The 17,188-nt window shown below is 37.2% G+C and overlaps 1 protein-coding gene across 4 annotated transcripts in view; it reads right to left on the reverse strand.

The window, feature by feature from the left end:
• LOC122793047 (serine/threonine kinase 11 interacting protein) overlaps window positions 1-17,188 on the reverse strand; it is a 1,659,807-nt gene that overhangs the window by 857,636 nt on the left and 784,983 nt on the right. For all 4 annotated transcript variants that reach the window (XM_044060719.1, XM_044060720.1, XM_044060718.1 and 1 more), the window contains exon 13: window positions 15,096-15,174. In XM_044060719.1, the coding sequence (XP_043916654.1) occupies window positions 15,096-15,174 (79 nt within the window). The remainder of the gene's footprint in view (window positions 1-15,095; window positions 15,175-17,188) is intronic.

Consider the following 17,188-nt stretch of genomic DNA (forward strand, 5'->3'; position numbering starts at 1 on the left):
CATGTTGTGAATTATATTTAAGACTGCTTTTTTACATAAAAATTAATATTAAAAAAGCAAGACTGTAACCCCTGGAATCTTTATGAGATAAAAGCATTTAACAGGGGAAAAAAGGAAATTCCTGTACAATTTCAAACAAAGGTGGAAAAAGATACTTTGAAAGGACATTTAAAAACTTTTATGTAAAGAAATACTGTGCACCACAAACGTTTATGACAAAAGGCATTTATGGACTGGTGGATTGTAATATTGAGCTAAAAATAGAATGTTATAAATGATGAAGACAAACTGGGAGGTAGTAAATAAAAAAAAGAATTCTATTGGTAAAAGGGTAAAAAGACAGAAAAAAAATTTAAAGGGATAAGTACAAAAGAAAAAAAAGAAAGGAAATGGATGAAAAAGAATATATCAAGATAATGACTGGGTGCTGGTATAATGGTTTTTTATTCTCACCTTTGGGAGGGAAACCGGCTAGACTTAGAATGGCCTATTAAGAAAGCAGGACTAGTAATTAGCAATGAACTTATGAAACCATGAATCTAAGGAAAAGTGAAAATGAAAGTTTTAGAGTGCTTTCTGTAAATGTGAATAGTACTAAGATTATAGTAAGGAGAATATGGATTTTGGAGTGGTGTAATACACATGATGTAATTATATTAGAAAGCACAAGATTTTTAACATGTGAAGAAAGATTACAACAGAGAAACTATGGGGGGAAAAGATAATCTGGAATATGGGGAATGAGAGATGTTCTAGAATAGTTACATTCGATAGAAACACTAACAATATTAGGTGGAACTTTAGCAAAAAATTGGAAGATCAGCCATTGTAGATTAAAAATGGAAAGAACAACTATATAGAATTATAATATTATATGCTTATACTAACTGTAAAGAAAGAGGAAGCTTATTTTAATCAGATTTTAGAATACGTAGTAATAAATATGAATATTAACACAACAACAGACTTTAACTCGGATTTAAGAGGCAACGTAACAAAAAAAAAAGGAAATTATACAAGAAAAATGTTAGAAGTTATAGGATGTGGGAAGTTAAAAATTCATGGACTTACAAAAGGGGTATGTATACAACTGAAATAAGATTATTTTATAATATCAGAACTTTAGGTAAATGAAAAGGGGATGGTAACTGAAGCAGGATCATCTGATCGTCTTGAAACATGGCTAAACATAAAGGAAAACAAGGAATATATAAAAATAGGCAAAGGAATAAAAAAGGACAAATGAGAAAGCATGGAATGAAGAATGAAATAAATTACTAATACAGTTATTGAAACATATTACTGTGAGAACATTTTATAAAAACTGATCTGAATGGTGATGATACTTACAGAAAAATACAAAAAAAAGTTTTTTTATAGTGGCAGTATAGTGTGAGAAAAGTAGAAAAAGAAAAATATATCAGAAGACATAATGATGCACTGGAAGAATTAGAACATAATGATCAAAACAAACAAATACCAACCCTTTCTGGCAAAGAAAACCAAAAAATTAATCCAGCAAGACAGAGGGACTCCAAAATGTACAGTTTCAATAAAAAAACTTTTACTGTCGACACCACAAGCACTTTCACAGACTAAGCTGCTTCTTCAGGTAATGTCTACCAAACTAAAAAACTCAGTTCAAATACCATATACTACCTCCTTTGATTAATCATGTGACATCAAGGCACTCAAATTATTTAAACGAACAGTCACATAAAAGCATATGCATAGCACATAAGTACAGAAATCATAACACATTCATAAAAATGTATATATATATCTATATATATATATATATATATATATATATATATATATATATATACACACACACACACACACACACACACACACACACACACACACACACACAAAACATAAAAAAATACAATAATGCAAAAGCAAAAAACACTCATCGTCTTAGGTTCTTAAATTTCAGCTTAGGTTTTATAGGAACCGCATCATTAAGTCCATGCCTGATATTTCCTCTCAGTCTAATGATCCACTTAGACTCAAGTTGTTCAGTAGTATTCCTGATGTCACCTCCTCTTAATGTCTTGTGCATCCTCCCTATAACGAAAAACTTAAAAAGTATGCCCAGTACCACTGGCAACAGCATGAATTTTGCAAGGGCATTAGTTTTATTCCCTTTGCTAATATGGTATAGATGTTCCTTTATTCTTTCTCTAAGTGTTCTATCCATCTTGCCTATGTAAAATTTTGAACACAATGAACAGTGTGCCAAGTAAACAATGTGGGAGGTGCTACAAGTAGCAAAAACTTTGAACTTATATATTCTCTCCTGGTCAGGGTGTGTGAAAGTAGTACTGCTATCAATGTAAGTGCGTACACTGCAAGTGCCACATGCTAAAGTGGCATTGCTACTATATTCATGTTTATTCCTTGAAGAACATAAGGTCCTTTTTAAGGATTTCATGTTCTTAAATACAAACCTGGGGGTGGGCTCTAACACTCTGGAAATATTTTTGTCTGCCATAAGGACTTTCCAGTGTTTTCTAATAACATTCATGTACATGGAAACATTACTAGACTAATATAATAGTACCATCAGTTTACACTGATTGTTCCTATTATACATTACTCTGTCTGATGCAGGATTTGAAAAATAAGGTTTAGCTGTAGTCCTCCTCAAGCTTTTAACCTTCTCTACATTTTCAATTATATCTCGGTCACTATAAACTCTCATCCTTAAACAATGCTGTGTGGTTTCTACCTGCTCTTGAAACTCCTTTTCACTTACATTTAACCTGGAGGCTCTAAAAACTTGATTCTTAAACATGTTACCAAAAATGTGGGTGGGGTGCATACAATGCCTATACAAAAGATGGTTGACATGGCATGGTTTCTTATACAACTTAATGGAGCCATTTCCACTTCAACAGTAAAATCAAGAAAATTCAAACCGTGTGTTGATGCAGTCTTAGAAAAATGTAAATAATTAGTTGTATTATTTACATACACCTCAAACTCTCTTAACTGCTGTTTAGTACCTACCCACAGAAAAAACAAATCATCAACAAAGCTTCTATAAAAAGGGATAAATCTGGAGTAGGGTCCCTCAAGTATATGCTCCATTTCCCACATAGCCATCACAGTGTTGGCGTAGCTATTGGCACACGAAGTGCCCATAGCTACGCCATGACGCTGCCAACAGATAGAATTATTAAATACAAACACATTATTTTCCAACACTATTCTAAATATAGTACAGACAACAGAGATTTCCATCTCTCAAGTTAGAAAAAGTGTGCAAAAACTGTTCAGCCTTCAAGACCCTTTCATCATTAGGTATAACGGTGAATAAGGAGGTAACATCCATAGTGACAAGAATAAATTCATGCATAAAAACTTTACCAGTATTAGCATCTAAAAAAGCAAATAAGTTGCTCAGAAAATGCTCAATGTCCTTCAAAATAACCATAATTTTTATTTAACAATGGTCTCAAAATTTTTTCCAAATAAATGGAGAGGGGCTCTGTCAGTCAATTGCGTCCTGCCACTATAGGGGGATTTTGTGCATTTTTATGAACTTTTGTGAAGACCTTGTATTATAGGCAGTAGTGGGTCTGTAACCATAAAATAATCTAACAAGTTCTTAAATATCATTTTCTCTCGATACAACTTGTTCAATGAATGTGTGATAACTAGCTTCATGGACTCAACTCTTTTTTGATTAATAATTAAATAAAACTTCCAATCTGCTAGCATATTGTTCATAGGTTCATCATACCAAATGGTGTCCATTACAACTGGTCCCCTCTTGTCTGCAGGTTTAATTACAATCTTATCATTTTCTTCTAACTTTTTCAGAACACTGTAATCATCCTTACTTTAATTGTAATGCATTTTACATTTCTTGCGCTGATTGTAAATACTACACATTTCATCAACACAGTTTCTCAAATGCACTAACCAAAGGATTTAACACAGGTACAAAAATAGTTGTTTTTTTTTTTTTTAAACCCAGCATTATTATAAATTTGGTTCTCAGACATAACATTTTCATCCTTATACATATGCTTTAACATCAGACTCCTTACAGTTTAACATCAAATATAACTTCAGTGAAGTCTGAAGTTTGTGTAGGATTAAATGAAAATCCCTTTTGTAAAACGCTTCTTTCACACTCTGTAAGATGATGTGCACAAAGATTTAAAATTAAATCACTGAAAATAACCTCAGTCAACTTACTGGTTTCGTTGTACTGGGAGCAATCAAATGGGTATCTTGTTTCCTTTTGTTTCTGCTATGACTCCTTGAACGAGCACACTGCTTTTCCAGCTTCCATTCCTTGCAAGGTAAAGGGAGTGGAAGCTTCTGCTGGAGTAAAGGGTGTCATGTGCCATTGACTTTTGAGGTACTAGAGCTTTGTGTTAATCCTTCTTGCAGTGGGGAATCTAACTTCCCATTTGAATGTATTTGTGCTGTTACCTGAAAAGTTTTTCTGCTTGCTCCCAGCTCTTTGTCTTCAGTTGTGGTGGCAGCTACATTTGTGGTAGGTGATGTCAATGCTTGTGTGAACTTATGTTCCAGCCTCTGACAGCTGGATTGTTGGTAACCACAGAAACTGGAGCTGGAAGATCAGACAGTATATGTCAGAATCACAGTTAAACTGTGAAAACCCTCCCAAAGTAGAAGTCTGTTTTGTATTCTTGGCCGCAGAAAAACATTGCCTTTCATAAAGTCATCTCTGTCTCTACATAACTTCTTTTGTTTAATACGCAAGTGTATTCTCTCATATGCAGAAACAGACTCTAAACATTCAACACCACATTTCTCTAGCACTTCAGCAGAAAATAAGGTTATCAATTCATCATAAGCTTGCATCAGGGACAGCGATTGCTGCTCAATCTCCTTGTCTGCCTGCTTAATTAGCAACCTTAAGTAAGACAAGCTGCAGTTTAGGTTAACCTTTTGCCATTCTCTTAACAGTTCATCATCTGGCTCTGTTTGTGCAGGCATCTTTAAAATATGAAGGTCACTAGGGAGTACTTCTTCCTTAACACATACCTCCAGATGGAATTTCCTCATACTGTTTCTGCTTAAGTTTAAACAAAAGTCTCAGAAGATTATGTCATTTGTTTTTAAGTAGGACAATGTCTATAGTAGAAGACTCAGTCTCATGTATATTGCTAACATAGTCCATTAATGGGTTGCCTTTATGCAGCACAGAATTCAAAAATCTCTTCTTGGCATTCGCCTCTTTCAGCATCTTTTCAGGTGTATAGTCCAGTTCCATATCATCATCACAGCCTTTAGCCATTTTACCAGTAGGTATAGTACAAATTTATAAAGCATAAAAATATAAAAATACAAAGGCAGAAAACATTCAACATCTTAGGTTTTTAGATTATTTTTTATGCTTTACATATATACATATATATATATATATATATATATATATATATATATAATTTGTTGCATATGCATTTTTATGAATGTATTATGATATCTGTACTTAAGTGCTATGCATAAGCTTTTATGAGACTGTTTGATTAAATAGTTTGAGTGCCTTGATGTCACATGATAAATCAAGGGAGGTAGTATACGGTATTTAAACTGAGTTTCTTAGTTTGATAGACATTACCCGACGAAGCAGCGCAGTCTGTGAAAGCACTTGTGGTGTCGACAATAAAAGTGTTTTATTGAAACTGGCCGTTTTGGAGTCCCTCTGTCTTGCTAGAACATAATACATTGACAAAGAAAAAGAATTATAGGAAAGAAATAACAAGAATTGTTATATAAGCAAAGATATTTTTACTATGAAAAAGAGAAGTATCAAGTTACTTAAGGAGATTAGTAAAGAAAGACGGTAGTGTGATGACAAATAAAAAATATAAAAAGGAGAAATAGAAAGAACTCAAGAAAAGATTATGAACAGTGCAATACAATGTGCACAAGAAATGTTTAAAGAAAAAAAAGAAGGTAGTGAAAAAATCATGGAAAGTAAAAAAAAAGGTTAACAGAAAAACAGAATAGAGAGTTAAAAAGGAGATTTCTTTAAATGAGTTAAAGTATTATGGCAAGTAAATACAGAATGGGATGCAGAACCATATGGAATACGGTATGAAATGTAAATTTAAGGAACTGGCAAAAAATATTTTTTAAAGGTTTGGAATGAACGGTTAAATGAAGGTTTTATGTAAAGAATTGTATAGGGCAATACTTGAATTCATATGGAAGACAGAAGACAAACTGGAGACTGACAGTACTGAATAATTATTATAAGATCTTTATGAAAATAATACAAGAGGGGTTTGAAACTAAAGTGGAAAATATTATGGAAGAAAGTATATACTGTATAAAGAGGAAAGACTGACAAGAATTATTATTGATAGAGAAACTGTGAATGGGGTTATGAATAGAAAAGAAGTGAAAAGCATGACAGGAGATCTTAAGACATTTGATACAACTGGACATAAAATCTTACGTGTGATGATGAAAGAATATAAGTGAGAAAATTAAGACATTATGTATGTCAGTGTACATTCATAATAAAGCAAACATCCTTGTAAATAAATGGCTGGTTAAGCCAAGAGGTACATATGACGAGTGGTGTAAGACAGAGATATCCAAAGAGTTGTATATTCTTTGCATTAGTTAAGAATGTTACAGTAAATTACAAAATGAAGGAGATGGGGTATATAATACCTGAAGGTTTAAGAATTCCAGTTCTGTTAACATATGCAGATGACATTATAATAACTGAAAAAAAAGTGGATAAAAAGTAATAATTTGCACAAATGAGGGTCTAGAAGTGATAGGGATGGCTTTTAGTACAGAAAAGTAAAGGTTTAGGTGACGTAGTAAAGATTGGGGGTATATATTTTACAATGAATGACATTTCTGTGCTAGGTATAAAATTTGGGAATAAAGATATAAGTAGAATTCAATGGGGAAAAACAACAGAAGAAATAAAACAAACCTGACTTTTCTGAAGAAGATCTAAATTATCACTCAGAAAAAAGGCTTATTTGATAAATTATTATTGCAAATATTTTGTTCATTTATATGTGGTTCAAGGTTAAGCACAGTGTATGTAAATAAAGAGCAAGGAGATTTAGGGTTAATTAATCCAGTGGTATATGTTGCTTCATTAAATTTGTACAAAAAGTTAAAATGGATAAAAGAAAAGGATGAGAGAATATAAGTGCAATACATTTTGCAGTATAGTAAAAAAAGAGAAAGTGTATAAATGAAGAAATAAAACGTTACCAAGAAAAATATTTTTGTGGAAAAATTGATGCTATATGAAAAGATAGAAAAGTATGGTACAAGAATATAATAATAAAATATTAATATGTAAAGCCATGGGAAAGTCTAACAATGAAAAAATTAAAGCTATAAAAATAAGAAGAAAATTGTATACTCAAAGTAGAATGTCAAGACTTTTTGTGGAGGCTGGTAATAGATAAATTGCCAATAAAAGAAAATATGCTATATAAAAAGAAAAGTGACAGATGTCAAGAAGAAGAAACTAAGGAACACTGTGTTTTAAAATGTAAGAGTAAAAAATTTTGTGGGGCAAATTGTGTAAAGAGGATTTTTTTGAAGATATAAAAGAAGTGAATTAGATATAATTAAATATGGATATTATGAGAATAGAAGTAATGAATATGTTAAAAGAAGAGAGAAAAAGTTTATGCCAAAAGGTTCATATGGAATGAAAGAATAGATTCAACTATGTTTAATGGTAAATGGATTTTTTGCATCAAAGTAAAATCAGATAGTGGTTATGGAAATAGCAGTGGGGTCTAATAGGGCTGAAAATTTAGTATTACTGTAAAAGAAATTATGAATAAGCGTAGATAGATTTGTACATCAATGTTATTTGTACATTTGTAAATATGTTGTAAATAAGAGTTCTTCTTGTATATAAATACAGCAACCCTACTCTTTTTCAATAGGTGGCTGGGGGATCTTTTCAGCCATCTAAGATACTATCATCTCAAGCCACTGGGGCCTCAGTTTAATGTCACATCCAAAGGAAGGCACACTCAGGAGTGCAGCATCCCCTTATGCTGCACTACAATGTCAGCATAATTAACCTTTTCAGTGTGGGAACAGAACCCACAGCCTTCTGTACTAAAGGTGACTGTGCATTCTACTGTGCCACTGACACTGCTTTATTTTACTTCAGTACACAAAATAAATAAATACATCAATAAATTAAGTGAGGTTGCTGCCATATACTTTGATAATTCTAATACTAATAATGTTAGCTTAAGTGTTATTTTAATAATGGACTAAAAAGCTGATCCATTCAGAGAATTGTCATCTCAGTAATCAGTAAAAAGAATTAAATTTAGCAGTTTTCAGTCCCAGTGAGAGCCTCTTTATTGAATATTTTTTTTATATATGGTTATCTCAAGCTGCATTCAATTATCTCCTCCTCTTATTGCCAATTAGTTTCATTTATTCCTCCTTCAAGATTGTGAGCTGCCTTAATTCCCCAAAGCCCTGGCAACTGACATACTCACTCATTAATGCAAGGGCCCAACAATGTCTTCATTCAGTTGGCAGAACATCAAAGCTTCTACATGCACTCTTCTCAGAAAGGTAGGCCCCCTCAGAGGACTACTGATGAATCAGCTTCGCAGAAGCATAGTACGCATTCTTGATATATTTACTGCACTCCATCCTTCAAATGGTTCCAACATTACAGGAGACTTGACCCCCCCCTCCCCCAAGGATAAGTGACCAAAATACCAACACTATCAAAAACATAAAAAAAAAAAAAAAACCCAAAAAACAGCATTTATGCATTAGGGCAAGCACTTCTGCATCCCCACACCCCTGTATTTTTAAACATACTAATGCCATGATTGCACAACTGTAGGGAAAATGAGATCTTTTCTTATCCCCACTCTTGCACACTCTTGCACAGTCTCACCTTTAACAGCAGACAGGTTTTAACGATACATGGAATAAACAAAACAAGACAGACGAGTCCTAGTTTAACTAAACCTTAAATGACTAATACCATTTATCCTATCCCATCATCACTTATAGGCACATCATTCAAACTACAAAAGGTCATGATCCTTGGACGAGATGTCTCCAAGATAAGGGGGGAATCCCTCACCAAGATGGGCCACCAACAAGATAGTGCTGAGCTCCAGCCCTGGGTCCTACTCATGACTAAGAGCAGAACCTGGCCTCAATCCCCTCCAAGTGAAGAAAGGACAGCAACAGACATAAACTTATAAATCTGCAGTCGTGACTGAATGGGCACCAACCACATACCAGTAATTCCTGTAAAGAACTACTCCCACATGAGAACCAACAAAAACCTTCTTAACAGCATCCGGCTCCTACTACCAGGACCCAGCCAAAGGCTAACTGGGACCAGGCAGTCCACATCTCCATCCAGAGGCAAAAATGAGTCAAAGACCCCCTCAAAAAGAAAGAAAGAATACTCTGATACATCCACAGGGGATCAGATCTCAAAGCACAAAGGAAGTGCAACCTACCCTCAACTCCTCGCCTCTGGCTTACAGAAGCCCAAAGAGGATTCTATTACATTTCTGAAGAAGGACTGGGTTTGGAACAGTAAGAAGCAGTTGCCTCCTAGGGAGCAGCACAATCTTTTCTCCAAAACTAAACTAATGAGAAGGAAAAGGAGAAAGGTGTACGCAGGAAGAGAGACAATTAGATTCTCAAGTGACACAGTTTTGGGACTTAATTTAGCACTGGCCTGCAGGGGCCCCCACTCCACATTGTGGGGGGATTGAGTGGGAAAATCCTAAGAGGGGTGACTACAGACTCCCATTCACCAGCATAAGAACGAAGGCAAGAACTCCTGGGAAGGGCAAGTTACCATGCAGGGGAGGGGGAGATATGAGCTACCATCCACAAAACCCTAAAATGGATTTCTGCAGGAGAAGGAAAGGAGAAACTATCCATGTAGACTCCGTAGCCAAAAGCAATGTGAAACAAGCCTAGAAACCTTGAATGAGAAGTGCGACATTAGCAAACTGCCCTCCCTCACATCAGCCACTGCCCTTTCCCCCCAGAAGTCTAAGCTGATGGAACAAAATGATGTTTAATGATCATGTCATCATGGTTATGTTGTCTACTGCTTTCTGAGACTGGAATTTATAATTCAATAAACATGTACTACCGGTATTTGTTTGCAAGTTTTCCACAGTCCATATCTATTTTGCCACTAAGTATTCATTGACAGTTTCAGCTTGTTATGGCTGAATGTTTTTTTGATAATTTTGTGAATACTACAATGTTACAATCATGTTTCTTTGCATATATTAACTGTTCAACCTTTGTTGAAGTCCAATTCTGATGTTGTATGGTCCCATGCCATACAGACTTTCTGTACTGAACAGAAGAGGCTCCAGTTTGCCATTTTTGATTGGCTCATATGAGCCAATAAAAAGTCACAAAGCAGAGCCACTTCAACTCAATGCGGAACTGTGATTTGTTCTGCATTGAGTAGAAGTGGCTCCACTTTGCCATTTTTGATTGGCTCGTATGCAGGTTGCTTAACAGTAACAGTTGCTTGAATCCCGGATAACAGGGATTTTACTGTATATCACCATTTGGGGGTCTCTTCTTTCTAGGGAAGATTGCTTTCTGTAGCCTCCTCTTAAATCCAGGTCTGACTGCATGATGTAAAATAATGGGGACCTGACTATGACCCATTTTCAATAAGTGACTGGTACTTGAGTTGCTGGCCAGGGAGGAAGAAAAATAAAAGGGTATTACCTGCTTTTCTCTTCCTGGGGATGGTGGTAAAAGAAGTGTGCAGTCCATGGGAGCATCTCCTGTTAATGTATCCCTAGAGAAGACCAAAGAGGCTAAGAATTGTCATGTGCTTTCAAGTGAGGAAGGGCATCTTGAATAGCTACATCAATGTAAGTGAGTGACTTCTCTATGTTATGCCCACTACACACCCACCCCTTCAACTGCTTGCCATGGTATGCAGGAAAAGTTAAAATTCAGGAAAAATCCCCTGCTGGCTGCCTATGTGACAACCATATTGTAATTTGCTCTTATCCAGCTGGGGAAAGAATGTACACGATCATATCAATCAGCCATACAGTCAGGTGGTGAGGGGCAGAAAAGTGAACAAAAAAGTCATCATATGCTTTTGGGGAGAGCAGGGAGCAGGTGCTAGCAGGCCATCAGCTACATGTGACTATAATTTTTCAGCTATGCACTTATCACCATATAATCCCCCATGTGTTGATCAGCAGGTTGTGTGCTACGCCAGCTACATCAAAGATGTCTGGACTCATGTTCCACACAACCTCTCTCTGCCTTGACTAGAATGTTGTTTGTTCTTTGGCAGGCTGCTGCATATGAAGCCAAATGCTTGTCAGGGTTGTTTCTTCTGGTCTTCACCTGGCAGATAATTTACCTGCACCCTACCTTACCATGGGATCATCAACTCACTCACACCCCCCACAGGATTCCTGTGGTAAGAAGACTGCCACAACTGCAATCAGCTTTCCATATCTCTGTTCAGCAGAATTATCTCAGGTGATACAAACAATTCAGTACTTTCTGGTCTAAAACAGCAGAGGTAAAATGCCTCTTTTCCTACTTAAATAATGTCTTAGACTCCTGATTTGATGGCACCAGTGAGGTGCTGTAGTCCCTGAAGTGCATTCTTAGCTAATACATCACTGGCAAGTCTGCTCCTGGATTTTCCAAAATGTGTAATCCATTCTACTGCAGGCCCGTAAATGGCACGTACCATGTACTGAGGAAGGATGCTGAGTATATTGGGAAAAATATGCTAAGGATGAAGCTACCAGGTAACAGGAAAAGAGGAAGGCCTAAGATAAGGTTTATGGATGTGGTGAGAGAGGACATGCAGGCGGTTGGTATGACGGAGCAAGATGCAGAGGACAGGAAGAAATGGAAACAGGTGATCTGCTGTGGCGACCTCTAATGGGAACAGCAGAAAGAAGATGATGATGATGTTAGGTGGCCAGTGGCTGGGTGCTTCCAGCCTGCAAAATGGTATCTTTTAGAATAGGTGCTGGGAGGGATACGCTAGTCCTTCCTCATTATTATTCTCAAGACACAGACGGACTACTCTGGGAGAAGAAAGGCAGACCACATGGGATTTCATAAGCAGGGGTCAGGGGCTAGTGGGAATTACTGACTCATTATATCTGCACATTGAAACATAGGATATTCACTGTCTGTCCCTTCTGATGCCATAGCCTAAGATGACTGAGAGGGGCACAGAGAAGTCCTGTAAAACCTAGTGGTGTGGTCTCTGCCTATCCTTTACATTCATATGAACCTTACACCAAACATGTTTTGCAGGACTACAACAGCCTCCTTAGTGTAGTGGAAATTGCCCAAAGATAGCTATGTATATGAGAGGGCTGTGCAGAGCCCTTTTCTGTTATTCAGTTATACTCAGAGAATAAGCTGCCACACTTGCTTGGTCAGATCCTATTACCATGGAACAGTGAATACAAGTCCAACCCTCCAGCAGCAAGTGTAGGCCCAACTCATGTTACAGAGCCAGGAGTAGCCTTCTCAACTCTTACTGCTGGGTGTGCTAAGGAGTAAGTGAGTCATGAGAAAAGTACATTCACAAGATCCACTGTAATCTCATGGCACAGGCCTGACAACCCTTAGCCCACTCCCTGTATGACAGAGTTATGTGGTCAAGTGCAACAAGAGCAGTGCTTGAACTCAATACTCACCAAGAGCAGTGCTTGAACCCAGAATCACTCCCTAGAATAGTTCTGCAGGGACTGCTTTCTACTACCATGTTACTGGTGATCAAGCAGTAGGAGTTCAGCACCTTGACAGCCAAGGGGCATTTAGCAACCAGTAAAGGGGTGGCGGCCACTACGATGCAAGAGTTTTGTGGAGGAGACTTTGGCCTGTGCTAGGCTGCCTAGTCTCTTGCACTCTCCCTTCTCTCCAACTTCAGGTTTAGGAGTACCTAATGAAGCTCCTCTGACAATGCCTCTAGATTCTCGCCATTGCAGACATCCTACTCACACTGGGGAAGGTCTTTTGACTTGATATTTACAATGACTGGCAGGCTGAAGCTCTGGTATGCTAGGTCTCCTGCATACTGTGCTCCTTTACCAGGTACAAAAACTAATACAGTCATGTTTCCTTGGCAATGATCTATTAAATGCAGGCATACTTACAGGGCTTTACTTTCTTTGGCAATCATATGAAGCATTCTAATATCTGAAATGGCTAAATGCCGAGAAAGAACTGCGAAGCACAGGAAACAGGTCAGTGCCGAGAAGGAACTGTGAAGCATAGGAAGCGCAAATGTGAAGCACAGGAAACGGGTGAGTGAGAGAAATAACTGTGATGCATAGGAAGCGCATGAGTGCCGAGAAAGAACTGTGAAGCACAGGAAACGTGCGAGTGCGAGAAAGAACTGTGAAGCATGGGAAGTGCATAAGTGTCGGGAAAGAACTGTGAAGCACAGAAAACATACGAGTGCGAAAAAGAACTGTGAAGCACATGAAAGAGATGAGTGCCGAGAAAGAACTGTGAAACATAGGAGTGGAATGTCCCCCATGGTGCCAGAGCATTCAACTGTGGAGGGCATGAGCAAAATAAAAACTGTAGCTTGAGAGTAAAACAAGTTTGTTGAAAAGTAGCTCTCTAGAAGATTATCCCAAGAGTTAATCTAATGCAACATCTATAAAGTAACAACATACAGTCTGGTGATTACATTGTTGTCATTATTATGACAAGCTGAACGCTTATGCAGAAGTTTTGAATTTGAGGCACACCAAGGTTACCCATAGTAGATCACCATGGACAGTATTGTTTTTCACTGAAGAAATGGTGTAGTCTCACTGCCATCTGTTTTATTATATATTACATTCGTGTAACAAAAAATGCAGGACTAGATGCTTACTTTATTTGGCATTATACCTCTCACACTGATCAACAGCCTGAATCACAATGAGTTTGTACTTAGATGAGAAGTAAAAAGCACCGATCACAATAAACATGCAAACTATGTCTGTACCACCGTTCCAACTACTGTCATTGAATGAGATCTGTTTAAGTGCTCTTGGACTAAAGCCTTTGCTAGAACTTAAATAGCTTTTAATGCAGAAAATAGAAAAGTATATAGTGCTTGTTACTGCTATAACTTTGATTTGCTGAAGCTCTGACAAGAGCAAAAGCACTCATCTCTTGTTTTAACTTAATAAACCCTGGTTTAAACAAACAATACCAGTATGAACCTCACTTCTTATTTAAAGAAAAATGTAAAGAGAACTATAAGGCAGATCTTGTATAAGTTTTGACAACGGTCTATTTTAATAATTCATATGCTGATATCAAGAGTAACCATTCCTATACAATTAGTTTTTCCTTTCTGTGTGTTGCTATAATGTACATTCATGTTAAGATTGGAAAGAAAATAATGACAAACGTGTAATGAAAGGATTCATTTTGGGGGCATAAGGCACTCCAAACATATGGACCTACACACTTTGCTTAATGAAATACAATTGTATTAGCCTACCAAACAGCCTGGGATCACTTTATAAGCCAGTAAGCACTCAATACCCTCTTAAGTTCATCGTTCTAATACAGGCAGACACAGGTAGTGAATACGACAGCTGAGAAATTACTAGAATAACAGCAGATACATAACATCAAGTATACTTGCAATATGCAGAATTAGAGAGAACAACAAATGATTTAAGCAGTCAGGGTGATAAGCCCATATGGTTCTGTTGGTTTCTTATATAATGCAACTTTAGCAATAACTGCACTTGTCCCATTGGTTACTTGGTTTCCTGCACTTACCACACGTATCTCCATGTCCAGTGGGTTCATTGGGATACGAAAATATAAACAAACAGTAAAATCAATAAAACCTTTAAACGTTAAGCTTTCACTCACAGTATCTTCACTCAGTAATCTGCCTGTGTAACATTACTGTTTGCTCTCTGAAACATATCCATTCCCAAAAATAAGACGGTGCCATTTAAATTATACTAAAGAAAATAAGGTCTGACAGGCTTACAGTCTCTTTCTGCCACCAAGCAAATGTGGTATGCGACACAAAGACAACATTTTTTTTCTAATGAAGTTACCTGAAGCAGGAGGTTCATTGGGCTCATGGTCAGTATCACTTGGTTCAGAGATGCTTGCACGCCTTACTTTGATTTTACTCTACAAAAAAGAACAAAATATCGTTACCACATTTCCACCACAGTAACAGCTTTCCTTCTAATGGTCCAAAACTGATATGTGACCCCAGGCATCACCGCCAGCTGGTTCAAACTCCCTGGGCCTTGAAATGTTATTCACTTACTTTCTTAACTTTTCCGTGACTGATTTTCAGTATGTCCATTAAGTCGTTTAGAAGTGATGTCATGGGCAGTTTGTTAAAATAAAGAAATGGCAAAACTGACCTTACCTGTTAATGTTTTTTTTTGTTTTGCTTTTTTTTTTTTGTGAAGGTGTGCCTGCTATATTCATATACAGGCAGGGTGTCTCACTTACTACCCAGAAACAGGAATCAATAGGCAGTCATAACAACAGAATACCAGTGATGGTGGTCTCCTAGAACATTCTGAAGCCTTTGCTTTGGGCATCAGGAATTGTTGACAATTGAGCTGCAAAGTTCAGCCAACAAATATTTTACAGAAACCAACATGTGTGCTCATATATACAAGCTACTACAAATCCAGCAACAAAGTAGTAATTTATTTCTAGCACAGAGATAGGAAGAGGTATTATAATGTAGCAGATACACCTTAAAAAAAAAAAAATAAAAATATATATATATATATATATATATATATATATATATACACATACACACACACACACACACACACACACACACACACACACACATACATATATACACACACACACATTTATCTCTCTCTCTCTCTCTCTATATATATATATATATATATATATATATATATATATATATAGGGGTAAGTGAAGGTGGGCAGAGGGAGGGGGTGGAGGAGGTGAGTCATTGTGAGTTCTTACCATATGGGTGGGCTTATAACTCCTTGATTTCGAAGTGGAGGTAAGTCCACTGCTTAGATCTCTGCATTCCCTGGGGCTGATGTCTGTGGGGGGGTCTGCTTCCACGGGGCCTAGGCTGGGGCGGTTTACTGGGAGCAGGAGAGGACCAGTATTTGGAAGGACAATGCCTGCTGAATGTAGGGGGTTGGACCTGCAAGAAATCCTTAACTGTTTGCACAGATTTTGCTTTTTCTTCCATCTTTTTTAAAACCTCTTCTGCCTTAGTGACAAATAAGTCATCTTTGTGGAAGGGGGCATCCAACAATTTAGATTTGACATGGTCTGTTCCTTAAGCCATGCATGCCTTCTAATGACAGATCCAGTGACTGCTGCCCTGCAAGAAGCTTCTAGGGCATCAAAACCACAGTGCAAGATGTGTTTAGTTACTTGACTTGCAGAATACATTAACTCTTGTAAATCTTTAGATTCTGCCTAAGCAGGAAAGGAAGCCATTTTTTGTTTAAGGAGTTTCAACGTATGTTGCTGAAATTTCAGCATATGGAACTGACAATTTAGTGTCCTGATAGCAAGAGTAGCTGAGGAGTATACTTTTTTACCCCATGTGTCCAATGCTCAGGAAACCCTGTCTGAGGGGGTGGGATTCTTAGTAGAGGTAGCTTTAATTCCTTTTGGCCCTTGAGAAATGTCCTCAGGGTCAGCTGTAAGATTTTTAAAAAGATATTTGTGTGAGTCAGGGACTCTATAGTACCTGTCAGGTTTTCTGGGAGCAGGACGAAGGGTGTCAAGAGTCAAGCTGGATTAGAGGAAAACATCCTCCACAACATCCAGGACTGAGGGGATGACCAAGGGTATGTGTTGTGGAAGATCTAGGAATTCTCAAAGTCTCTTTTTAGACTGAGGGTAGTCCTGACTCTCCCATTGTAAATACTCCCCTAAAGTATGCAGGGTTTCCCCAAAGGAAAAATCCTCTGGGGGAGAGACTGAAGGAATGGAATCCTCTGTATCAGAATCCTCATAAGTGGAGAGGGGTTGTATGTCTTCATATTCAGATGCATCAGATTCATCTGAGTCTTGTTCAGGCAAAACTACAGGGGACCGATCTCTTTTCCTTTTGGAGGGGGTTGCTTGGCTTCCCCTGATCAGCACGATAAGGCATTCCGCCATTTTAAGCTTTTGA

Source organism: Protopterus annectens, chromosome 2.part0 (assembly GCF_019279795.1).
Source record: "Protopterus annectens isolate FY-2018-M chromosome 2.part0, PAN1.0, whole genome shotgun sequence".
Classification (NCBI taxonomy): domain Eukaryota; kingdom Metazoa; phylum Chordata; order Ceratodontiformes; family Protopteridae; genus Protopterus; species Protopterus annectens.